The 27,030-nt window shown below is 39.6% G+C and overlaps 1 protein-coding gene across 2 annotated transcripts in view; it reads left to right on the forward strand.

Moving 5' to 3' along the window:
• Window positions 1-266: 266 nt before the first annotated feature.
• LOC112051571 (serine protease gd) overlaps window positions 267-27,030 on the forward strand; it is a 45,390-nt gene continuing 18,626 nt past the window's right edge. Inside the window, exon 1 of one of the 2 annotated variants that reach the window (XM_052882802.1) lies at window positions 267-562. In XM_052882802.1, coding sequence (XP_052738762.1) covers window positions 362-562 — 201 coding nt within the window. In that variant the 5' untranslated portion in view covers window positions 267-361. The remainder of the gene's footprint in view (window positions 563-27,030) is intronic. The other variant, XM_052882803.1, reaches the window with a different exon arrangement.

The raw sequence follows: 27,030 nt of genomic DNA on the forward strand, positions 1-27,030 counted from the left end.
TACTGAGGCGTAATAATTTCATGTATGTAAATATTATTAATCGATAGTATTAAAAATTACGTATGAAAAGAGTTAACATAACGATATAAGGCACAACGAGTAGGAAATACGGAAAAAAGGGGAAAATTTTTGCATACTTTCGAACACATTTCTTATAATCTCTAGTAGTTTTTGCAACAAATTTTTTGGTTGTGAAGTCGGAAAGGTGTGGTACCACATTACATGATGCGAAAATTACGAAGGAAGACAAAGGCCGTTATACATTAGTACAACTCTGATCGGAGACTAAGGTACACGTGTTAGTGCTGATCGGTTACGTGATAATAAAATGCGACGTATTTTACGGAAATAAATAATAAAAATGTATCGCGCGTTCTTTAGTTTTGTATCTATTGGATTTTTGAGTGTGTGCGGCCAGTACTTTCAATCGCCGTGCCCGGATTATTTTGATTACAGAAGTGATGGCAACGGTGTGTTTGGGGCGATTAAATTGCAGCCTTTTGGTCCCGTGTCGACTTTGCTTGTCAAAGCTAACTTCACTATAGCTGCTAGATTACCATCCGTAAGTATCAGGGTTCCCAACTTAGGGGTTTTCCCAGATTTAGGGGGCAAATATGAAATGGGATTTTTTAGGGGTACTTTCAGGGGTTTTTTTGATATTTTTAAAATGATGATAATTTTAATATTTTTTTCTTGACCTAGCGACTTATAACGATATATAATAAGTTATTCTACAACTACTTTGAGGAAACTGGCGGCAAATTTCATTGAATAAAAAAAATTGTTAAATTTATTCATTTTCAACATGTAGGTATGACTTCAAAAAATCTGAATCTTCAGATAAAGACGTAATATTTTGTCTGTATTAAATATAGACTTGAAACATATTACAGCATTTTATTTCTAAATTATTATGAATTTATATTTTTAGGGGGACAACTACATTAAGGTGATTTTAGGGGTTTTTGACACAAACTTTAGGGATAAATATTTTGGAGAGTTGGTAACACTGGTAAGTATTTTTATATATTTATGTTGAATGTTGAATGTGCAAGTGGAAGGACATAAGAGGAGAGGAAGGCCAAAGAAGAGATGGTTCGATTGTGTGAAAGAGGACATGTGTGTAAAAGGAGTGGATGATGAATTTACGAGTAATAGAGACGAATGGAAAAAATTGACATATTTTTCCGATCTCACTTTAGTGGGATAAGGGTAAGGAGATGATGATAAAGTATTTTTATATATTTATTTATAAATATTTTATTGCACAAAAAAAACAAAAGTTGGTATATGTACTCGTATGTGCAAAGGCGGTCTTATTGCTTTTAGCGACTTCTACCAGACAACGTTTAAATAAAGTTACCTACTCGTAAATATATATTTACTTTGTTTCAAATCATATATATTTATGCTTTTAACTATAGATATTATATAGTTTCGAAAGACGGTTTAGTTTTGGCTGGGTATTTATTGTATTACCACCAGGCAGACCATGAATTTCTGATTTATTATATAATTTACAGACAAGCAATGTGATACAGAAGGCAAGGCAAAGCTAAAACATGTTTTTAAATTATTTGTCGGCCTCCGTGGCGCAGCGGTATGTGCGGTGGATTTAACAAAAAGGGAGGTCCTGGGTTCGATCCCCGGCTGTGCAGATTGAGATTTTCTTAATTGGTAAAGGTCTGGCTGGTGGGAGGCTTTGGCCGTGGCTAGTTACCACCCTACCGGCAAAGACGTACCGCCACTGCGATTTAGCGTTCCGGTACGATGTCGTGTAGAAACCGAAAAGAGTGTGGCATTTCATCCTCCTCCTAACAAGTTAGCCCGCTTCCATCTTAGACTGCATCATCACATCATCAGGTGAGATTGTAGTCAAGGGCTAACTTGTAAAGAATAAAAAAATATATATAATATATCGTGTATCTATGCGACTGGATAATAACGGTTTTCTTTTTTAAATTTCACACGTCTCCTGAATCATCACCAACAATGTGTTTAGTTTACACACAAAAACGCGTTTGTGGTGTCACCTTACTGTTTCTACTACGTACATACAAAGCTAAACAGTGTTCCTGAAATAGAATAACTAATGCTATAGAATTTTCCAACTGTGCAAAGAGTTAAGTAGGTAGGTACCTACTTAATGTTAACAAATATGGTATCTATAGGTAGTTTATAGCAAAAACTTAATTATGTCTTCTAAAAAAGTTGATATACCTACCTAGATACCTAATAGAACTTATAACAGATGACGATGATGATTTCTTCTTAATGATATGGATTGGTTGTAGATATCCGGAACCGTCTATGCGAGTAATCGCTTAGAGGCCAGAGGGTGGAACGACTAGAGGGCAGGGGATGCATAGTGTATATTTAGATACTTTACCTCATAAGTAATAAGAGCTGTGATAGCCCAGTGGATATGACCTCTGCCTCCGATTCCGGAGGGTGTGGGTTCGAATCCGGTCCGGGGCATGCACCTCCAACTTTTCAGTTGTGTGCATTTTAAGAAATTAAATATCACGTGTCTCAATCGGTGAAGGAAAACATCGTGAGGAAACCTGCATGCCAGAGAATTATCTTAACTCTCTGCGTGTTATGTGTGAAGTCTGCCAATCCGCATTGGGCCAGCGTGGTGGCCTAACCCCTTTCATTCTGAGAGGAGACTCGAGCTCAGCAGTGAGCCGAATATGGGTTGATGACGACCTCATAAGTGTTATAAAAAACCGGACTAGTGCGAGTCGGACTCGCCCGCGAATGAGGGTTCCGTACAAATCATTCTTCGTTATTAATGGAAAACTATATACACCTGGTTAAGCTTGTGCCGATGAAGCCCTTTTAATATGACATTAGCTCCATTAAAATTTGGACAGCCATACAGTTCCACCATAGAGGCATGTTTTTTGTGATTCGTGTGACAAATGTAAAGTTTTCAGATTTTTCCCTATACTTGTAAATAGGTGACATTATTTGCCTTTCATAGTTAGGTTCGCGGGAAGTAAGTACGTACCTTCCTTGTGAATTTTAATTTCCTTGAGAGTTTTGAAAAAAAATTATAAAAACCTGTATATCACCACATACCTACAGGTGTTTGTGTATATTTTTTCACGTTAACTTGGAAGTTTAAATTTTTCACAGCTTCAAGGGACCGTAAACTCAAGTAGGTATATCTTTTAATTTCAATTGGATACCTTTTCGCCCCCAAGATAAAGATATAGGGCTATCTTCACCAAGTTAAAGAGTCCTGACAGACAGACAGACGGACAACAAAGTGATGCTACAACGTATACGATCCGGTAACGTTTTTCATTTGAGCTACGGAACCCTAAAAAATAAGGAAAATCTATCCATTTAGGTCAAGTAATAGTGCAAGGAACAGTACCTCCCCCTGGCCGTTTTCCTTTACGAGTGTACCGGAAATGTTCAGTTTTCCTAGTTATTTTGTACGTTGGTTTTTTAAATTCCTTTATAAGTATGTACATTAATTGTTGGCAATACCCAGTTCAAGAATTAAACGGTAACACGTGTTTCATATAATTTATCATCAACTTATATAACTTGCAGCGTACACGTGATTAGTTTATAATTACTGTATAATTTATATAAGTACTTTATCAGATTGCGTGTCGCAATAATAACCGAAGTCGCTTAATGGGGATGATGACTAGGTATGAATATATTGATTTTTATGATACATTCGGGTAAATAAGGTCAATGTTAACTCAGTGATACATAAAAAGCAAACATTGTCTGTATAATTGCAAAATAAATAAGATTATGAAATTTCAAAATCTATTAAAAATCTTTTAACGTAATTAGATGAAAAATCATACAGTTTTAGTTTCCTTACATTAAATGTGACAACTTTCAATAAATGAACTATAAACATACACGCACTAATAACAAAGATATTAGTTATTTTGTTTGAACGCCCATACAAATCTAAGGATCATTATGTACCTACGACGTCATAAGTTCGTACCGCGGTATCGATCCGCGGCAGCGCCGCAAATCTGACCCTATAAATCCCTGTAGCTCCGAAAGTAATGTTCGCAGATACCCTGTTCCTTTTACAAAATGGGAATGATGACTAGGTTTAAATATACTGATTTTTATGATACGTTCGGGTAAATAGGGTCAATGTTAACTAATTTATATATAAAAAGCAAAGATTGTCTGGATATTTGCAAAATAAATGAGATTACAAAATTTCAAAATCTATTAAAAATCTTTTATCGTAATTAGATGAAAATTCATACAGTTTTAGCTTCCTTACATTAAATGTGACATTGTTTAATAAATGAACTATAAACATAAACGCACAAATAACAAAGATATTAGTAATTTTGTTTGAACGCCCATACAAATCTAAGCCGCAAATCGCGCCGCAAATCTGACCCTTTAAATCCCTGTAGCTCCAAAAGTAATGTTCGCAGATACCCTGTTCCTTTTACAAAATTGCTTTACTATTAACATACTCTTAATTTATATACAACTAGCGGACGCCCGCGACTTCGTCCGCGTAAAATTCGATGTCAACTTTACTACTACCCCTACCCTACCCCAACCCTATCCCTACTCTACCCAACCCCTACCTCTGCCCTACCCCTACACTACCCCTACCCATACCCCTACCCTACCCCTACCCAACCCCAAATCTACTCCTACCCTACCCCTACCTTACCTACACCCTACCCCCATCCTATCCCTATCCCACCCGTACCCCTATCTCACACCTATTCTACCCCTACCCTACCACTTCCCTATACTACCCCTACCTCTACCCTACCCCTACCCTACCTCTACCCCTACCCTACCCCGGCCCTACCCCTACACTACCCCAACACTACCCTACGCTTCCCTACCCATACCCTACCCTACTCTATAAATTCTCTATCTTACTCCTACCCTTAGCAAAATCGGTCCAGCCCTTCGAGAGTGGTGCGATGACCACGGGAAATAGAGACTTCTATACTAATAATATAAAGAGATAAAGTTTATGTGGTTGTAGGAGGTAATCTCTGGATCTACTGGACCGATTTGGAAAATTGTTTTACCAATAGAAAGCTACGTTATTTGCGAGTGTCATAGGCTATGTTTGATCCCCATATTCACACGGGAACGGGAACTACGTAAATGAAAGCGCGGGGCGTCATATAGCGGAATTTCTGCGTCTTTTAAAAATTTTGTATTATGTCCGGAACTATTTAAGTAATTAACATACTGTAAAGGGCAAATCTTATCTCCATAATATCCTTGTGATTATTAAATAACTAGCGGACGCCCGCGACTTTGTCCGCGTGGAATTCAGTTTTTCCCAAATCCCGCGGGAACCATGGATTTTTCCGGGATGAAAAGTAGCCTATGTGTTAATCCAAAGCAAAACTTATTTTCATTCCAAATTTCAGCCGAATCGCTTTAGTAGCTGCAGCGTAAAAGAGGAACAAACACACTTACACACTTTCACACTTACACACTTATACACAAACTCTCGCCTTTATAATATTAGCGTGATGTGAAGTGTGACTAGTGGACGCCGCGTGGTTCCCGTTGGAACACGGGGATAAAACATATCTTCCTCTCCTTCCTTGATAAATGGGCTATAGTAGTTTTCTGGGATTAGCGCGTTCTACCAAACAAACTCTTCAGGTTTATAATATTAATATAGATGTGCTCAGTACTTGTGATTATAAATTATATCCTCAGTTTCCAATCCAACTGAAAATATCCTTTTGATATCTTATCGATCAAGTTTATCAATTATATTGACCGAGCACCGGGTTAATATATAAAATGATACAGTCGGTACTTGCGATTACAAAACATAGACTACATACCTACATCATTATGTAAATATGTCGCTCGTCTAACTAAATGATAAATATTTTTATTTTAATACATATTAAGCGCACCCTTAAAACTACTAAGTCTTATGCACGCCATTGACGATAAATTATTCTCACGTTTCTGCAGCACCCACGACTATGACTGATCGTGTATTGGTCACTGCGTGCATCACAGCTCGCCTTATGAAACGTCTTCGTTGCCGTTTGCGCTGCAGAAACGTGTGAATAATTGGCCGTTAATGGCTGTGTAAGGTCCCTTGTCCTTACCGTAATAGCAGTAAGTCACCGTCTCACCACTACACTATAATGGCCAGCTGCACACGTCCGCCTCCTCTCGATGCCAGCCATAGACTGGCCGCTCTCGCCCACTACCGGTGTATATATACACGAACACTACCCCACTACCGGTGTATATATACACGAACACTACATCCCTTCCTATTTAACAAATTTAATTATTGTTATATTTCCTTTACTCCTACCATACTCTCCACCTATTGATTTCCAACCACATGTGGTTCAGGATTAAAGTTGTCGAAAGTATCTTCCACTTTCTTCCAATACTCTCCCTCTTTTTTTCCTTTCCGAAATTTTTAACTCGATTTCCATATAATGAAATTCCGAAGCTTTTAACCTATTCCCAATCTAATGGAATTCCAAAGCCAATTCCAATCTAATGGAATTCCGAAGTTTTATTTTCAACTTAATGAAATTCCGAAACCTTTAACCTAATTCCAATCTAATGGAATTCCGAAGCCAATTCCAATGTAATGGAATTCTAAAGCTAATTCCAATCTAATGGTATTCCGAAGTTTTATTAACCCAATTTCAATTTAATGGAATTCCGAAACTAATTCCAATCTAATGTAATTCCAAAGTTGTATTAACCCAATTTCAATTAAATTAAATTCCGAAGCCTTTAACCTAATACCAATCTAATGGAATTCCGAAGTTTTATTAACCCAATTTCAATTTAATGGAATTCCGAAGCTAATTCCAATCTAATGGGATTCCGAAGTTTTATTAACCCAATTTCAGTTTAATGGAATTTCGAAGCTAATTTCAATCTAATATAATTCCAAAGTTGTATTAACCCAATTTCAATTAAATTAAATTCCGAAGAAATTTCAATTCAATGGAGTTCCGAAGGTTTTAATCCAATTCCAATTTAATGGAATTCCGTAGCTTTTAACCCAATTTCAATTTAATGAAATTCCGAAGTTCCAAATACATTTTTCTTTTTCCGATTCCTTCTTCTTTTGGCCCGACTTGACTTTTGGACTGAACTGGCAAATCAGTTAACTGTGTGATCATTGGGCAGAGAACTGCCTACTGCAAAATAGATAAATCGCATACGTCTGGAGTTCATCACGCCCATTGTAATCCAGTGCCACAGCATGTACCAGAGCCACTGCGAACAACACGGTCCTCCGCGCTCTGCATAAACTTCTGCAGCATTGCCTTCATGAGCACTCGCCTGCATGAGCATGCGTCTGCATGAGCACGCACCATCACACATGTTTATCTGCAACTTAATAAAATTAATTACGCCATCACCGCCTTAAATAGTCTGTTGAGCATTATGAGACATCGCTAAGATAGCGATTTTCGCATAACGGAACGTAACTATCAACCAGGCATAAGTTACAATTTCAGTATGTTTACTAACATCACAAAATAAGAACATCCTTTTGTTTGGTTTTAGAGATGTCCGTACCACATAGTTCCAGTTAAGGCAAAAGCTGTGTAGGAACTCAACTTTTTTAAACCAGATGACAGTTTTATACTTTAAGAGTTCCTTATTCAAATTCAATACACTTTTGTTGCAAACGTGTGTGGTAGACTGTTGAAAGTTACTTTATTTGTATTGCTGACGTTTCCAAGTTCACCGAGAGTTCACACAGCTTATTATGCTTAAATAAATTGTACACTGGTATAATCTGTATTTGTGCAATCGCTATTTTATAGCTTTATTAGTAAGTCACTCTCAAACATTGTAAGAACCTTTTGTTTTTACTAATTTCCGTATTACAGATGACACTCGTAAGAAAGTCTGTAAGCATCGTAGGATCGACCACTAATTGAACCCCCTGCACCACAAGTGACACTAATGCAGTCAGATTTATCAATACACTGGACGGCACTTCTAATACTATTACTTTGGAAGCAATGATGACTGAGAACTCAACAGTTCCTCTCTCTCTCTTTCTTTTTTTTTTTTTTACATAGCGGTGCAAAATCTTACATTTTGACTATCTTTCTGTAATTTTTTGGTGCAGAAGACAACATATAAAGCAAAGCTGATGATATTTCGAACATTCGTTTGGTTGAACGCTGACCCGCTCATTCGTTGTTAGCCTCAATGTTGTTTGACTTCAAACCAATGGCTATTGTTTCTCATTCTAATATATATATAGGACTGTTCTCCCTGCCATTCACAGTCCACTGCTAACACCTGCTAAGCTCAATCATGCACCTATACATAGTTAAATTGCGTCAAAACTTAAACTTAACTGCGCTAGGTCTTGATGAAAGTATTTCCACCAACCTACATTGCAAAATGACTAATCAATAATTATAGCTTGTTGTAATCCGACCAAATGATGATCCTGTGCAATTTCACTTCACAACGCATTGCGAGCACCATCATAAAAACCCTTTGAAAATAAGAAAACTAAATTTCATCAAGTTGTACAAACTTGCAGGTTAAACAATGGCATCTGCTTGATCAATTAAGAAGTCTATCAAATACACCATAACACACACATAAGGGTGAAACGACAACAAATTTCAATTCAACGTTCAACAACAAATCTTTAATCGAATGATACTAAATAACTCAAATGTAAAACAACTACAACTTTTAGCGACTCCCTCAATGTTGCTCACATAACACGCCGCCTGACTTCGGATGTTCCTTGGCTATTTATAACTTCAAACTAACACAGTGATTTAGTATTAATACCCTAATACAAAGACAAATTATTATTATTTGAGTGTCACCTGCACGATGACAGAACAATTCTGCACCACCTCACCATCGAACAGCAACTCTTAGTGACATCTCCATGTCCACATTCGTTCAGAATGGTCTCTTACTATGAGATCCTTTACACCATTTTGCGTTCACAACACTTAACCACCTTAACCACAAGTTGAACGTCCCCTTCTATCACAGCATAGCCCATGTCATGCTCAGGACCAACACCCACGACGCAGTGGAGTGACCCCTTTGACCACGACACAACTACAACAACCTCACAATACTCCCCATACCAACATTTTATTAAATCACTAGCTTTGCTCAACCTAAATCCCAATTAAATCTCTCCATTATTCTTATCTTTCACTAGTAAAACTTACACAACCTTTTGTCATCAAATCTCCTTCTTATCTCAAAGACCGATGTACGAGTAGGTTATATACATTATTTATTTATTTTATTTATTTATAATATTATTATTATTTGAAATATTTAATTTAATATTTTCCACACCATCGTCACACTTACATACATACTTACTTACATACCAACACTACATATCCATTTACACGCCGCACCCACAATATTTTGTTATCACACTTCACACAATAGATTCAATTCACGCACAAACCCGTGCGCAAATTGCAGTATGCCAATGTTTATCGACGCGGGCGACTTATGCGCTTGACACAGAACACCAAGCTGTATCAACAGACGAAGACGAAAGCATTGTTATTGTCATGTTGGTTGTAATTAAATAGTTATTAGACTTGCCACCGCGTTTTATTTCATATTACGCCAACTCCTGCACTATTCGCAATATAATTAAACTCCTTATAAGTTTAGCTTAGTCTTGCCAATATTATATATGTGAAGGTCTCAGTGGCATGGGTATGCCGTACTTTAATGACTGTATGAAGTGCACGCTACTGGGAAGTTTGGCTATCCATTGGATATTTTTGATGTATTTAACATCACACAATGTAACTTGGGTAATACTTCCCAAGAGTATTTTTTATTTATTATGCTTACGTTTGATAAACATTAAAATTATGTAAAACATCGTAAAAGTTACATTTGACCATTTAACGTTTATAACTTCTATCCCTTTTCAAATTATACAAACCATCAACCATGGTTTTAGTTTTAGATCACGTTTGTAATGTATTAGCTGAAATGTTATGAGGGTAAACATAAAACATTAATAAATCAGTCCGAGATTGACCGCCGTTAAATGGCACAACCGACTCCTTATTTTATTAATTTTACTACTTTTCAGTATCTATAGCGATTTACCTAATCACTAATTTGTTCACTCAATTAATTACTTTCACTTAATTGTGTACTGTAGCACCGTATACCTATCGCTGTAATACTGGACTCTTAACACCACCATTAAATAACGTTGAAACTCACGAATACCGCCTTCCTCATTATAAAACGTTGAGACAAGGCTATCGCTTATTCAAACGCTAATTCACACTAGAACTACTATGGCCATACCCGATGTTTATCATAAAGTTTGTACAATGTGATACCTGCAACGAATATCGATACCCATTAAACTTTAATTTTGAGGGTAATACTTGATGTGACGATAAATAAATTTAAATTCCTGTATACGTCATTTAGTAAATACGTAATGTATGTAAGACCGTCACTCCAACTGGCAAACAACACAACAACTTTTGTCTTACCGTACTGGCCGTACCAGCTCAGGTATAGTGAACTTGACAGTCTAGCAGGCAAATCGGCAAGGCGTACTCCACAAAATGGAATATGTCTATTCCAGCTATCGCTGCGGGATACTGTCCCGGCTTACGGATCGCTCGACTCAACGAAGGTAACTAATTTAGCTATTTGGCTTATCACTTGCCCACTTAACGAAATTGCCACGCTACGACGTGTCTATCACTTGTACACTCATAAAATGCCATGTCATTTGATTATCTATCATCACACAATGTCTTGATAAACAACATTAAATTTATTCAACAGTATTAAAAGAATAATTATTACTTCGACCTTCTGTCCTTTTCAAAAATAAAACTGACTAACCGCATTGCTGTATTCATTTTACTTTTTTTACTTATTCTCTTTCTTTTTTTTTCTTTTTAGTCGCTGTAACCTAGACCATAGTCTACACAGCGACTTAGTTTAAGCTCAATCGCTGCAAACCAGACCGGCAGGCAAGAACCGGGTCCGTAGTCTGGGCAAGCGATTTTGCCAATTACCAAGTAACAGAACACAACAATTTACGGATAATAATTATAACTACTTACAGTTTTTTTTTTTTTTTACCTCGTCGCCATTTGTAAGGTCCCTTGTCCTTACCGTAATAGCAGTAAGTCACCGTCTCACCACTACACTATAATGGCCAGCTGCACACGTCCGCCTCCTCTCGATGCCAGCCATAGACTGGCCGCTCTCGAGAGATCATCCACGCAGACCCTCACGGGTCTCGGGGTTACCGGCTCGGCGATGGCCTCTTACGGTGGTTGCAAACGCCGCCTGCGACTACAGGCGGGTCACTGGGTGGGACCACTGTCGCGGTCCATGGTGCCAGAATGGATGTGTCATATCCGGTGTGTTACGCCGCGCTGCGATCGAGCCTGCGCAGGTCGCCGGCGATCTGCGGAGCTGCGGCGTGATGGTCTTCTGTGTGAGGCTTCTCTCACTGCTCGGCGAGGTGGAGCCCACCAGATGTGTGCTGGAGTGCGCCCGTCAGCCAGCAGCGAGGGAGCGGTCGTGTCTGGGGGGTTCATGAGATCAGGTCTCGTGGCAGGCCTCGTACGTCCGGTGGTCGTCGATGGTATGGCGCGATCCCTCGCAGGTGCTGGGATTGCGCTCCGTCGGCGCGTGCGAACATTGAGGTGCTCAGGCGGCGAATGTGATCGTCCAGGCTCTCGATGTTCAGGTCTCTGGAGATGACCTGGTTGCGTACGTAGCGTGGGGCGGCTGTAATTGTGCGCAGCGCTAAAGATTGCTGCGCTCGCAGCGACTTGCGACCCGACTCGCAGACCAGCGCGTACCACGCCGGGGCAGCGTATGTGAGGCGCGTGCGGATGTACGCCTTGTAGACGCCCAGCTTCGCACGGAGAGGCAGATGAGACGCTAGCACAGGGTGCAGGAGGCTACGTGCGGCACGCGTCTGCGTGACCACGTTCTTCACGTGCTGTCGCATGGAGAGATTCCTGTCTATGGTCACCCCGAGGTATTTAGCCGTCGGGGACCATTCGACAGTCTCATCCATTAGCGACACCGGGGGCGGTAGATGAGATCGCCCTATGTAGGTCGCCTGAGTTTTTGCCACGTTGACCTTGAGTCTCCAGGTCTTCAGCCAGTGGGGAAGCGCATCCCGGTCTACCCGGGCGAGCTGGGATCGCTCGCACGTGCTCCGGGACATACCCGAGCTCGCGCAGCTCCTGCTCCACTAATGCCGGCTCCGTGTTTGCTGGCAGGCCGCGTATTGCCACCTTAACACTACGTTCTGCTGGTAGCGAGTAGCAGAACCAGGATATTCCTGCTGCACTCTCAAGCTGCGTTAAGTAGCGCTGTATGGCGCGGAACTCCTGGTCCGACTTTGGCAGGAAGCGGACGCCTTTGCCAAAAGGGCGTCCGTTCGGGGTGTGCCCAAGTAACCGCTTCAGTTCTCGGAAGTGTGTTGGCCAGTCTGGCAGCACCTCCACTACGAGAGGGGGGTATCTGCTGCTTGGTGGCTTCGGCATTTGCGTTTGCGCTTGGCTGGCTTCTCCGGTTGCTGCGGTCGAGCCCGGGATGGTGGTATTCACGGCGGCGGCGGGCGTGGGTGGGGAGGCGGCAGAGTTGGTTGTGTACGGCGAGGCGCTCGTTGAGGCGGCTGTCGACGGTGGCGTTTGCACGGTCCGTGCATAGGTGGGTGCTACCGGTCCAGTCTCCCTAGGTGAACTAGGGGAGGTGGACGGCATGCTCCTTTTTTGAGCCCTTTGTGGCGGGGATGGGAAGCGGCCAACAGGGATGTGTGGTTGGGCCACGAGATATCTGGCAGATCTGGGAGATTGCGTTGGCAGCATTGGTGATCCCTGCGTCACCGGTGATGTCTCCATTGCCATGACAATGGGTTCTGTGGTCTTCGTTCGACGGGGTGTATGTTCTCCGGCTGGTGCAGTAAACTGTGCCAGCATGTTGTGTGCGGACACCGTCTGTGGCACAGCATATGTGTGCGCGGTCGATGGCGGAAATGTGGTATGTGGGGTCGCGTGCGTGCCTGGCGGCAGCCATGCAGCTGACGGCGCCGTGTATACATGTGAGGCCTGCGGCGCGGTAAAAGCTTGGTGCCATGTGTATGGTGGCGCGGCACGCGCGGTTGACGGCGGCCACGCGGCTGGCGGCGCAACGTAAGTGTGCGTGAGCTGTAGCGCAGGGTGCGCAAGGACCGGTTGCCATGTGGACGGCGGCGTGGCGTGCATAGCCACGGTGGGTGCGGCAAGCGCGAGCGCAGCTGCAGCTGGCGCGGAGTGTGCGAGCGTGTGGTGCGCGGGCGTGTGGTGCACGGGCGCGTGGTGCGTGGGCACAGGCGCGGTCATGGCGGGCGCGGGCGTTATGTTCGCTGGCGCGGCCACTGTTGCGGCCGCGGCGTGCGCAGGTGCAGCGCACGCAGGCGCAGCCACCGCAGGCGCGACGTGCGCCGGCGCAGCGTACACTGGCGCAGCCATGGCAGGCGACGCCACGTTGGGTACAGCCATGGCGTACGCTGCGGGCGCAGGCACGGCTGCGGGCGCAGGCACGGCTGCGGCAATGGCGTGTGCGGCGTGCGCGGCATGCGTGGCGGGCGCGGCAAGCGCGGCGGGCGCGGCGGGCGCGGCGGGCGCGGCGGGCGCGGCGGGCGCGGCGGGCGCGGCGGGCGCGGCGGGCGCGGCGGGCGCGGCGGGCGCGGCGGGCGCGGCGTGCGCGGCGGGCGCGGCGGGCGCGGCGGGCGGGGCGGGCGCGGCGGGCGGGGCGGGCGCGGCGGGCGCGGCATGCGCGGCGGGAGCGGCAAGCGCGGCGGGCGCGGCATGCGCGGCGGGCGCTGGCCGCTCTCGCCCACTACCGGTGTATATATACACGAACACTACCCCACTACCGGTGTATATATACACGAACACTACAGGCTGACTTTATATTACTGGCTGTATCCAAGGTAAAAAAATGCTTAAAAGCTCATCACCATTAACTTAGGTTTCTTTTCCAATAAAATTGTACAAAATAGGAAAGTATAAAAATTTATTATTTTAAATTATATTATACTTAAAGTATTTAATTAAAATATATTACTTATTAAATATAACTTAGCAAGTAATATTATTTGTAAAATTTGTAACCTGCATAATTAAGTATCTAAACCAGAGTTAAATGATACAGCCCTGTTTTTTTCTGGTATAAGTAGTAAAAGAATCACACCTTACATATCTTACACTAGCTGACTCCGCGCGGTTTCACCCGCGTGGTTCCCGTTTTCGTAGGAATACGGGGATAATATATAGCCTATAGCCTTCCTCGATGAATGGGCTATCTAACACTGAAAGAATTTTTCAAATCGGACCAGTAGTTCTTGAGATTAGCGCGTTCAATCAAACAAACAAACAAACTCTTTAGCTTTATAATATTAGTATAGATTTATTTTAATAAGGGTTAAAGTTTAGTTGTATAAATAATGACGTAAACCTAAGTATATAAAATTAATAATTTTTAAAACACAAAAGGTACTATATCTGCTAATATATAGAAGATAGATATATGGTGTCGCGGACTTTTTTGTGGAACTTTTAAGATACATGAAGCCTCCATACATTAATTTCATTTTTACACAATGGTTAAGGCAGCGCATGCGAATAAGTCTGCTTAAGAGGATTTTCGGTCCGACCTGTATCACAAAAACTGTGTTAACTCGGCTAATATATATGATACCAATATAAAATATAGCCTATAGAACTCCCCGATAATGTAGCATTCTACCGGTGAAAGAATTTTTGAAATCGGACCATAACATAGGTATAATATGTACATTGTACATACCTATTATATAACAAAGATTTACATATTATATATATTTTTTTAAAGAATGCTTGCCATGTTATCTTTTTAGGATTCTGAACGTACATAGTACAAAAACGGAACCCTTATAATCTCACTCGCTCACATTTTAAGGTCTGTCTGTTTTCTCCTAATGTACTTACTGGACCAATCCAATTGAAATTTGGTACACATATCAATTCTGGTGATCCAAATACAGGGATGTATCGTGAATAGATACAATTTTAAAATGGGGGGCATTCATGGGGGGTAAGATGGAAAGTTGAACAAAAAACGAGCTCGGTAAGAGGATCGTAAATATATATTTTTTTTGGAATTTTGAAATAGATAGTTTCAAGATATTCAAGCAAATAGACCATTCCCCCTTTCCTTTACCTTTTCTCCGAAACTACCAAACCTAAAATTTTGAAAAAAATACATAAGTTAGCTTACTTGAAGATTTCCGGAAAACCTCAGAAATATAAAATTTTTGAATATAAAGGTCACTTTTAGTGTATAGGTATAATTTTAACAATTTCAGGTCAGTTTTCAAAAACATAACAACATAGATAGATAGATTAACAAAGTTCAGAACCCTCGTCACGCGAGTTCAACTCGTATTTATCCGGTTTTTTAATTATGACCAATAATTGACCAAAATATTAGGAGTGGGTACGACAATAGACCAACGGGGCGGGACAATCGAACCACCACCCGTCGGTGATGAGTCCGACCGCTCTTACCGTCGAGCTATTTTGAGGTTATGTTATCATCTCATTATCAATCGACTTTTAAAAAAAAGAGGAGGATCTCAATTCGACGCCTATGGTATTATAATTGGTACCTTTCAGTCGTGTCTAGTTATTTTGAATCAAAACTAATTTTATAAAGCTGAAGAGACTGTCTGTTTGTTTGTTTGCTTAGATAGCCCTTTTATCGAGGAAGGCTATAGGGTATATATTATCTCCGTATTCCAACGGTAACCAGGCGGGTGAAACCGCGCGGCATCAGCTAGTATAAAATATATCTGGAGATAAATTATTACGTGATTATTAAATAAATACTGTCTTAGATAAATGCGTTTGTTGCCTACATTGTAATTATATGTTCGGAATGAATTGACTATGTTACTCCTTTAGGTAGGTATAGCGACATTCTCGGAGGTGATCACAACGAGATAGGCACAGTAATAGGTAAATAAATGCCCTAAAATATGTTTGTAGGTCTTTGAAATTCTAAAGCAAAATGAAAATAATTACAATTCAATTTATTTATAACCTGCTATGATATATGACCTGCTTAGTTTTTTTAGAAATGTTTAGTTATTTTATAGTAAAATAAATGTAATTAACTTGTCAAATTAAATTATGATATTATTTTAGTTAGATAGGTACCTTATTATCTTAAATAGGTAACTAGGTACATACTTATGTACATTTGATATTTTGTTTACAAGGTTTGATTTATTATTATTTAACAATTATCATAGGCAATGCTTAATCGTAATTAAGGTAATGTTCATGTCATATATACGTTTGAGTTATGGCAATGTTATGGCAAAAATTCTTGACACTAAAAGAGCACCAAGGTACTTGCGCCTGTTTCCATCAGAAAGTGCACAATCATCTACCATCAAGTGAGATGGCGACTGAGTACTGTTAAATATACCTTTAAAAATATTAATTTACCGTTAATTTGGTACGCGGGCCCATTTGCGGGCATCTGATGAGATGCCAATATAAAAGGCGTACCTGTAGATCGATATCATTCAATTGTTGATTGGTACATTCGCCAAAAGTATTACGGTCAAAAGTTATCGCGGTAACCTACATATTTTTGCCTGTCAGCATGTTACAGTTTCAGAATTATCTGATCATTTATTTATCATTTTTTTTTATTTAATGACATGTACCCTAACTGCGATCTCTTGTTAAGTGAGTGCGACTGTGTAGGCCCTCATTCGCATGAGATTTTTTTTAACGGACGTTAAAAAAGCGTTCAAATACAACAAATGCATTCCAAAGTATATGTTCACACGACAGCGTTTTTAAATCCCCGATATCTAACGTTACCGGGACGTGGGGTTCACGATCTCGGGGGCGTCCGGACTAATTCACTCAGATCACGGTTACACCCTCCCGAATGGCCCTCTAAGCCGAGGTCCGAGTCTCATAGGAGACGCCCTTAGAGAGCCGTTCCGTCCTCTATCTTTATTTCAGCCTTCGGGTCTCAAAAAGCGATGCTTCTGCGCTCCCCCAAACCCCTCGGTGACGCCGCAGTGGTCCCACATGGAGCCATCGGCACTTACTCAACACGAAAAAAAAACGTTTTTAAAACACGGCGCTTTTTTTCGAACAGTGTTACCAATCTTGGGCGTTGGAAATAGATCATGAATTAAACTAACAACGTTAATAAAAGCCCCAGCACTGGGTTTTAACGTGTCGCTTTTTCAACTCTCGTGCGAATGAGGACTGAGAGTCTAGTCCATGGCAGCGGGCTTGGTTCTTGGAAAAATTACAAGTTAATTTTATTCAAACCTCTGACACCTTTGCCGTTAGTGTGGTGCTTGCTCGCACCAACATGGCACCCACCTTGCCGTTAGTCTCAAACCGACTACGCTCCAACAGTAGCTTTCTTCCCGCGGTGTAAATTATAATTGCGTAAGGTAGTCGTATAATAGTCGGCCAATTTACAATTGTATGTCTGCGGCTCTAGAGTTTTTTTTGTTTAAGAATATTTGCCATATACTCGTGGCGGCCTCCGTGGCACAGTGGTATGCGCGGTGGATTTACAAAACAGAGGTCCTGGGTTCGATTCCCGGCTGGGCAGATTGAGATTTTCTTAATTTGTCCAGGTCTGGCTGGTGGGAGGCTTCGGCTGTGGCTAGTTAGTTTGATGTACCGTCAAGCGATTTAGCGTTCCGGTACGATGCCGTGTAGAAACCGAAAGGGGTGTGGATTTTCATCCCCCTCCTAACAAGTTAGCCCGCTTCCATCTTAGATTGCATCATCACTTACCATCAAGTGAGATTGTACTCAAGGGCTAACTTGTAAAGAATAAAAAAAAATACATACACTCGTACGTACTAGTATACAGTAATAAGTGTCTCATAATATACGACTGGCATGTAGATTGAAGCTATCTAGTGAGTAAAATATAATACATTTATGTCTTTATATTTAATACTCGTAAGGTGATTCCCCGCAGGCTATTCGCGCCGAGAACCCATAAATTATCCTTAAGGGAACAACTTCTCAACTATTTGTAGACAAAGGACAGGTATTGCAAGTAATGGATCAAGTCTGTGGAATGAAGTTCAATAACCTATGATTAATACCAATAAGGGCTTTGTACTGGTGAAGGATATAAATAATTTATTATAAGTATTGACATTTTCGTTGATTTTTTTTATCACTCACCTCGCATTTACACTTTACTGTTACTAAAAATAATTTTTAGTTTTAATAAAAGTACTTGACGACCTCTTTTGCTGATGTTGGAAATTGCTCTCTAAATGGTTAGTTCACCGGCTCAGGTGAACTTAGTAGGTAGGTATTTTGTATTTCTAAATCCCCTCAATTTGTACACAGAACAGTGTGTATATATATATATAGCTGTACTTCTACAAGATTTTAACTTGCTTACTAACATTTTAGGCCCGTATTTAACGTTACTTAACTCAAGAGCACGTATACCTAGATTTGAGTGCAGTGTTGAGTTTCTCACCATATAAATCTAATTTTTTTTTAATTTCATCATCATATCAGCCACTGCAGGGTATAGGTATCGCACTAGCTTATAAGCTTCGTAGGTATTCTATCACGTGTACGAGCTTTGCACGCGTTGAAGTCTTTCATATGTTATGACTACATTCTTCTGAAACACAGTTTTCCTGGAACTGACTTGTAGACTAACAAAAATAAATAATATTTAACTAAAAAAAACAACCTAAACCTGTCATAAAAAAAAAATCTTACCAAGGTCTAAGTGTGTGTCTAAGTGTAAGCAGTGACCAGAAATTCTTACCCTATAACGCTTTTAACTTTTAATATCGGTGTGAGGTTTTGTTTTAACGATTAATTCAAAATCAGTGCCATCCATACTCACTATTTTCAGTATACCTGTGTACGCCTAAGACTCTGTTGATAAACTTTTTTGGTTCATAATAAACAAAATATGTATTTGCTGCAGTCGAATCTATTACAATTTAGTTTTAGCGAACAACTAACACTCCTAGATTTGAATTTGCTCGCTGCATCTAAAATAAGCGTTTCTTTTTGCAAAATTATCATTTAACCTTAAGAGACGTGACGCTATGTCGTCGAGTTTACCACAATGTTAATGTATTGACTTAACATTTCGACTTTCTCTTTAAGTGAATGAAACTGGGTAAAACCCGTGCGCATTTTGCGCGAAACTTATTAGCGCTTCGAACACGTTCCAATGGATTATTGGGCTCTACGAGGCATGTAAATATAAGCCAAGTAACTTTGCCTCGTAGGTTTCTGCTTTCAACCAACTTCAAAAAAAGGAGGACGTTCTCACTTCAACGCGAATGTTCTTTTCTTTTTTAATGTTTATTACCTCATAACTAAGATAATTATTAACCAATTTTGAAAATTCTTTTTTGTCTGAGTCCCATTTAATTTTCATGAGAATTGATTTAGTAATTTTGGATTAAAATCAAAATAACTGAAATATGCCATTAAAGTCGGTTCCATTTTTATGTAAAAGAGATTAATGTTTATTACCCATTAGAGACTATAGTAATCTATACTAATATTATAAAGCTGAAGAGTTTGTTTGTTTGTTTGATTGAACGCGCTAATCTCAGCTAATCTCAGAGCTACTGGTCCGATTTGAAAAATTCTTTCAGTATTAGATAGTCCATTTATCGAGAAAGGCTATATATTATACCTGTATTCCTACTAGAACGAGAACCACGCGGGTACAATTAAAATCTTTCAAAAATTGTAGATATTTCGCTTTCGCTTAAATTTTAGATACTTAGATGTTATTTGCTACTTTGCACCGAAAGAAAATGCGATATTTTCTATACATTTAAAATACAATAAAATAATTGTAAATTTATGGTCACGGTTTTTATTTTTACAAGAGTAAGTTTTATTAATATTATTTTTCCTAATCGGCTAATAGCCTTTTAAACTAATAAGTCTTAACGTTTTAATAACGACTTTAATGTATGCGACAATAAGGAAAAAGTTGATGAACTCAAAAAAAACCATTTCGTCATTCATCAGTAAGTATTATTCAGTTTAAAGGGAAATCCCGTAGAGTTAATCATTGCTTAAACTCTGAATTGTGATGGTTAAGATGGATAGTACGAGTAGCTATAACTTCATAGTTAACTAACATAGGCCCTGCGATTTCATCCGCGTAATTCCCGTTCCAGTGAGAATAAGGTGTTAAACTATAGCCTACGACGTTTTTTTGAAAAAAAAAAAATTTCATTAGTTAATACTACAAAAATATAATTATCAAGTATAAAATCCACGCTTAGGTAATCGTTCAACGCATGGTACGACTAAATTGCACGGACGGTAAGGATTTTTGTATTTTGAAGAAAAATAAATATGTTTCATCATCATTCATCTTCAACCCATATTCGGCCCACTGCTGAGCTCGAGTCTCCACTCCGAATTAGAGGGGTTAGGCCAATAGTCCACCACGCTGGCCCAATGCGGTTTGGGCCAGCCATGTATGTTGTGATACCTATGTATAATTAATAACCTTAGTTTACCGTAAAAACACAGTGTTTATAACACAGTAATTATACATTCATAAACATTAACACAACAATTTACAACATTAACACAGTAATTACATATTCATTATAATATTAATAATAAGTTTTCAAACGTTAAAATCATGAATGAAATAGCTATCAATTTTAGCTAAATATACGACAAATACGCCAAACTAACAAAATACAATCTTATATTACGTCGGGGATTAAAAAAAATATCTCCATTTCATGGGAGATACTCAGTAAATATACCCAAAACCTTGCTTATTATGTTTTGTCGGTTTGCTCCGACTCACTTTTTCTGAGCTGAAAAGTATACTTTATCTAACAACTAGGTAACCTATTTAATACATATTGCAAGCCTTATTGTTTGTGCCGGTTTTTGTGAAACGATTTGGATGAAATTTCTAGTGCGTCACCAGCCAAACATACAGCTTGTAGACCAGAATCTCAAATGTTACCACCGAGATTCTGGCTTTCGGATCTATACCCGTAGGAGGATGCGGGGTTAAGTAAACAAAAAAAACACTTTTACAGTAATCACCGGTATTTGGCTTCTATATTTTTAGATGAACCTTTTTTTTACAATATAAAAGTAATGCTAAACCCTTGAGAAACCCTAAAAGGACAAAATATTAATGGGTTAAATTACATAAAAAAAACCAGGTTTCCTAAATGTTAAGTCACTTTGTACATACTTTGTAAATAAACAGTGGTTATCTCAAATATTTGTTTTATTATACCAATCCTTGGGGATTAGATGGTGTCGATATAGCGTTTGGATTTTTGTTGACCAAACCACTGCCACGGCTAGGTATTTAAAGTGGGTCCGTCGAACAACGCACTAGAAGTTATGAATTCACATCGCTACCAGCCAAATCCACAAGGAAGATTCCATTTAAGTTCGCTTAGCAATTACACACGTTTATACTAAAGGGACAACAAACACGTTGCATTTTAAACACTCACGAAAGAGGTCTAGTTATCTCTAAATCTTATTGTAATCTGAACAGTATATCCGAATCACCACCAACAATTAATGTAACGCATCCTTTTAAAAAAACAATATATAAAAATAGAAGTTTTAGCATGACTCCATTTAACAAAAGAAAGAATAGGTACGACCTGACGTTTATGATGGAAGCTGACACCACGCGGTCGCTGACCTTGCTGTTGCATTCATCCGTCCGTCATTTTGTCTGGCGGCCAGCGAACCTCCAAGATTTACGCCGCTAACAGCATGCTACTCGACGCGTGCAAATGATTAAATGTAATAGTCAACTCAGGTTCCATAAAAATGTTCCAAGAATGACCAAAGGTTTCAGAACCGGCGTTTCAAATGTCTACAACCAATCTACGTTTCTACATAATAACGTGGTTGTATTAAGAAGAAGGGTGATTACATTAGGTCACGTATATAGGTTAGGTTAAGTTCAGAATATATTACATTCCCATCCTGTAACAAAATACGGAGGTTAGCACATGTCACTAAAGTTTGACCTACGCCGGACAAAGAAAAAAAACAATTTCAACCGAGTACCTTAAAAGGATATCCCGCCCTAGTTCCCAGTAGGTAGCCATCTTAACATCTCACGGGAAATTTTTATGGTTGACCGGAACTGCAAGAATTTGTCTCTTTAGCACAACAAAATTCGATAATCACGATGCTAACCAAATATAAATTCGAGTCTTACCAAGTATCTTACATCACTGCCTCTAAGTAAATTTAATGTTTTGGAAAGTCAACTACATGTCTCCAAATTTCAGCCAGCCAAAAGAAAAAACTCGAACGTGCCCGAGTATATAACGAGAAGATAACGGGACTTTCTTCATAAAAAACCTCACCAATAGCAAAGCTATAAAGTTACCGATTCATCTTTCTTACAGAGTACAATCAACAAATTGCACAGATAATATGTGACATTTGTTTTTAAAGTCGGTTTCGGATTCCATACCTTTCGTTACTTGTGGAATACCTCTAACCATATATTAAGTCTATATACAGATTATAAAGCTCCAACTACTTGTCCATATTTATTTGTCTGAGCACTTTAATATAAGCGCCATCTAGCAGCGAACCTCGTAATCTCTACGACATTCATCGATGTCGCTGCCTTTCGAAACAAACCTAGAGATTCCAAATTTGACCACCCAAAATTAAAATCCACGACGTTACAATACCCCCCAAAATAGTAGAAGTTTTTTGCTACCAAAAAACTTTCGCTGCCCTCAGCGCTCTAAGAAGCAATCATCTGTAACGACGTTATAAAAAAAAAAAACACTCTATGCTAACACTGATAATGGAATAAAACACTCATCTAAACTACATAAAGAAAATATAAGTAAAAGAAAAAAAAATATATATACCTAAATACCGATGATACCTAAAATTAAACTATAACTAACGTTGATGTAGATACTTGTTCCGGTTTCCCTTTGCTGTAACAAAAATGCCTGGTTCTATTTTACATCTTGAATTTATACTCTCATAAAATAATAGCAAACATAATAACTCTATCTATTTTGCTCGTCGGCAACTAATAACAATAATTTCCGGCTACCTATTATAATGTTAGGTTCAATCACCTAAATTATTCACTATCTTCTTTAAACTACGCCCACCTAACTCTATAAGAAATTCTAAAACTAAACAACACTACTGGAGAATAACTTATGAAAATATCATAAACGATCTTGTTGCTTCATGCAGCTTGATCTAACACAGCCTATTTCAAACTGTAATACATGTTATCACTATACCATATACCAACATGGGACTGAGTCTCCATGTGAAATGAGTTCATATGACTCCATAATAAATGCCCAGAGTCTGGGAATAATTCCTAGCACAACGATTGCTAACAGATCTCTGGGAACAAAGCGTCTCTGTGTTAAACACAGCACAGTAAATATCTCACGAACTATATTTTGTTCATAGCGTGATAATAATATTTCTCTAATCACCTTTCAGGAATTTCCGACTAACCCAATCCAACTTGATCCATCCATTTCTAATACACACCTACCTCATCATTTATACTGACCTTTCATTCATCACTCTATCAAACTGTAGTAACCTATTTGTATTTATAAGTGTACTTTACCATTCTTCTTGTGTGTTTAAGTACCTAACTTAGTATTTATACACTTTATGGACGAATATATGAGTTAGTCTACCGTTTTAGGTCTTTAATATGCCAAGAGCCTATTTTTGTACCGTCTTTCCTCTCTAGTTCGTATACTAGTGGTGACAATACTTTGACTATTTTACACTTTTCGTATTTAGGAGCAAGCTTTGCCATTTTGAATTTTTGCGCGTCACTTTGTGTATATGTGGTTTTCCATACCCAATCCCCTACTGCGAATCTAGCATTTCTTCGCCTACGGTTATAATATTGTGCGTTCCTAGCGTGTGCCTCTAGAAGTTTCTTGCGAACACTATCATAAATCTCCTCCATGCATCCAAACTTCCCAGCATATTCATCACGTGGCATAGCTACCTTGTACTCACTCTGCGTATCTAAGTAGAAATCTCCGTTTATCACTGGCTCACGGGCGTGTACTAAGAAAAACGGTGAAAACCCAGTCGATTCATTTATCGCGCTATTTATTGCGAACTGGATCTTTCTTAGATTTAGGTCCCAGGTTCGATGATCCTCTTCTACATACGACGCTACAGCGGTCATAATTGTTTTGTTGTAGCGTTCTACCAGGTTTACTTGCGGAGTGTAACGAGGAGTATAGTGAAGCCTTGGCACGTTGTAGCGCTTTATGACATTCCTGAACTCGGAACCGGTCATTTGTGTTCCGTTGTCCAGGATTACCGTCTCCGGCGCTCCATGTACCAGGACCAACCCGTCTTCGAAGTTTTTAGCCACCAACGCTGATGTTGCGCGGCGTAACGGAAATAGTAGAGTGTATTTAGAGAAAACGCACGTTATTACTAGCAGGTATGTGTATCCAGACCTACTTCGTGGAAGTGGACCCGCTAAGTCCAAACTCACTACTTGGAAGGGACGTGAACATACCTTTGGTTTCCCCATCAAACCAGGGACTGCTTGTGTAGAATGTTTATATGCTTTACATACGTCACATGATTTTACGAAATTTTCTATGTCTTTGTACATACCCGGCCAGAAATATCTTAAACATAAGCGTCTATGTGTTTTAAAAACACCTAGGTGTGCAGCTGTTGGTTCACAATGGTTCTCACTTATAATTTTGTTTCTCAAACCTTTTGGAATGACCTCTTTCCAATCAAACTCGCTTATTAGATCATACTTGCTTTTACTTAAGCGAAATAAAATATTATCTTTAACCATATAATTTGGAAAGTGTGTAGGTTTAGAAACACAATTATTTTTTATCCTCTCATACCATTCATCTTTCATACCTGAGGTAGGTGTATCAGACGTTGCATGGATTGCCTCAACTTTCATGAGTCGCGATAGAGCATCAGGAACTACATTGTCTGTGCCTTTTCTATGTTCTATCTCAAAATCGAATTGAGACAGTCGACAACCCCATCGAGCTAACCTACCAGAAGGATTTTCCAAATTCAAAAACCACTTTAAAGACGAATGGTCTGTAACTATCGTGAACTTCCTACTTCCTAAGTACGCTTGGAACTTTTCGACTGCAAATATGACTGCTAGGGCCTCCCGTTCCGTAGCACTGTAGTTCCTTTCATTCTTATTTAAAGATCTACTAACATAAGCTATCGGATGATCGTGACCCTCGATCATCTGTGACAACATTCCCCCCAAACCGTACGACGAAGCATCACAATGGACAGTAAAAGGCTTACTAAAATCAGGAACTGCTAATACTGGAGCTGACACCAATGCATTTTTTAGCAACGAGAAGGCCTTGTCAGCTGCCTCGTTCCACTGGAACCTCGGCGCGTTCCTCCCTTTGCTGGTCAGCTTGTTCAGCGGTGCTGCAATTGTTGAAAAGTTACGAATAAATCGCCTGTACCAAGAGCAAGTTCCTAAAAATACTTTTACTTCCCGGGCTGTGGTTGGGGTCGGAAAATTTAAAATTGAAGAGATCTTATCAGGATCCGTATGTAACCCAAACTCATCAACTACATAACCTAAATACTTGATTGACTCCCTAAAGAATTTGCATTTGTCAAAAGACACTGTCAAGTTAGCTGACTTTAATTTATCCAGGACTCTATTTAGCAACAACAAGTGAGTAGAGAAATCCGATGAACATATCACAATGTCATCTATATAACAAAAAACATAACCATTGTCTACGTCACTACAAAAGTTTTGATTTATTAATTTATCCATTAATCTTTGTTGCCGCGCCGGAGCATTACAAAGTCCAAAGGCCACAACTTTGAATTTAAATAATCCTGCCCCTTCAATTTGGAAACTCACTTTTTCCTGTGAACGTTCTGATAGAGGTATCTGCCAAAATGAAGATGACAGATCTATAGTCGACAGGAATTTGGCCTCCTTCAAACTATCAAGTATTTGAGGAATGTATGGTATAGCATACGAGTCCTTCTTTGTCACTGCGTTTAGCTTCCTGCAGTCCAAGCAGAACCTCCAATCACCATTTGCCTTTTTGACTAAAATAACTGGGTTGTTCCACGGACTTTCACTGGGAGTAACGACGTCTAATGCCAACATCTTTTTTAACTCTTCCTGCAACGCCACCTTCTTTTCCGGCGATAGCGGATATTGTTTTACCCTAATGGGTAGAGCATCACCCGTGTCGATGTCGTGCTCTATTAAGGACGTCCTACCAAGACCTTTTAATTCAAAAGAGATGTCATGGAATTTCCCTATAATGGCATTTGCTAGTTCTTTCTGCTCGGTTGACAGATTTTCCAAAGACTGAATAGTGTTTACCCTATTCGTACTCAAAGTCTCGCAGAAGCTCGCTGGTTGATACTTATAGTCAATGCAGTCTAGTATCTCTGGGGCGATATTGAATGCCCTCCAAAAATCTATACCTAATATTATATCCGATATTATTGTAGGTATAACAAAAAATTTAATGGCACAGGTAGTGTCATGACATGTTATTGGTAGGTACATGTAACCTATACTTTCCAGCTTAACACCATTTGCCACGGTGCAGGAGATATTACTAAATTTTTCTAGCTTGAAACCCATTTTGATGAAGTTTTCGTGAGAGTTGTTACCTAGTATTGAGATGCATGCTCCTGAATCAAGTAGACCACAAATTTCAAGGTTGACTACTTTAAATTTAAGATAAGGCCTAATATCATTCTTTTTTGGTTGAAATCGAACAGATGCCAAAGTGCCGAAACTTTTTAATTTTTTAAATTTTTTATTTATGCTGGCATCGTTCGAGCAGACTAGTTTTTTGGACTAGTAGCCGCTTTGTTACATTTTGGACACGTAAACTTCGTGTACCCA

Source organism: Bicyclus anynana, chromosome 8, assembly GCF_947172395.1.
Source record: "Bicyclus anynana chromosome 8, ilBicAnyn1.1, whole genome shotgun sequence".
In the NCBI taxonomy this organism is placed as follows: domain Eukaryota; kingdom Metazoa; phylum Arthropoda; class Insecta; order Lepidoptera; family Nymphalidae; genus Bicyclus; species Bicyclus anynana.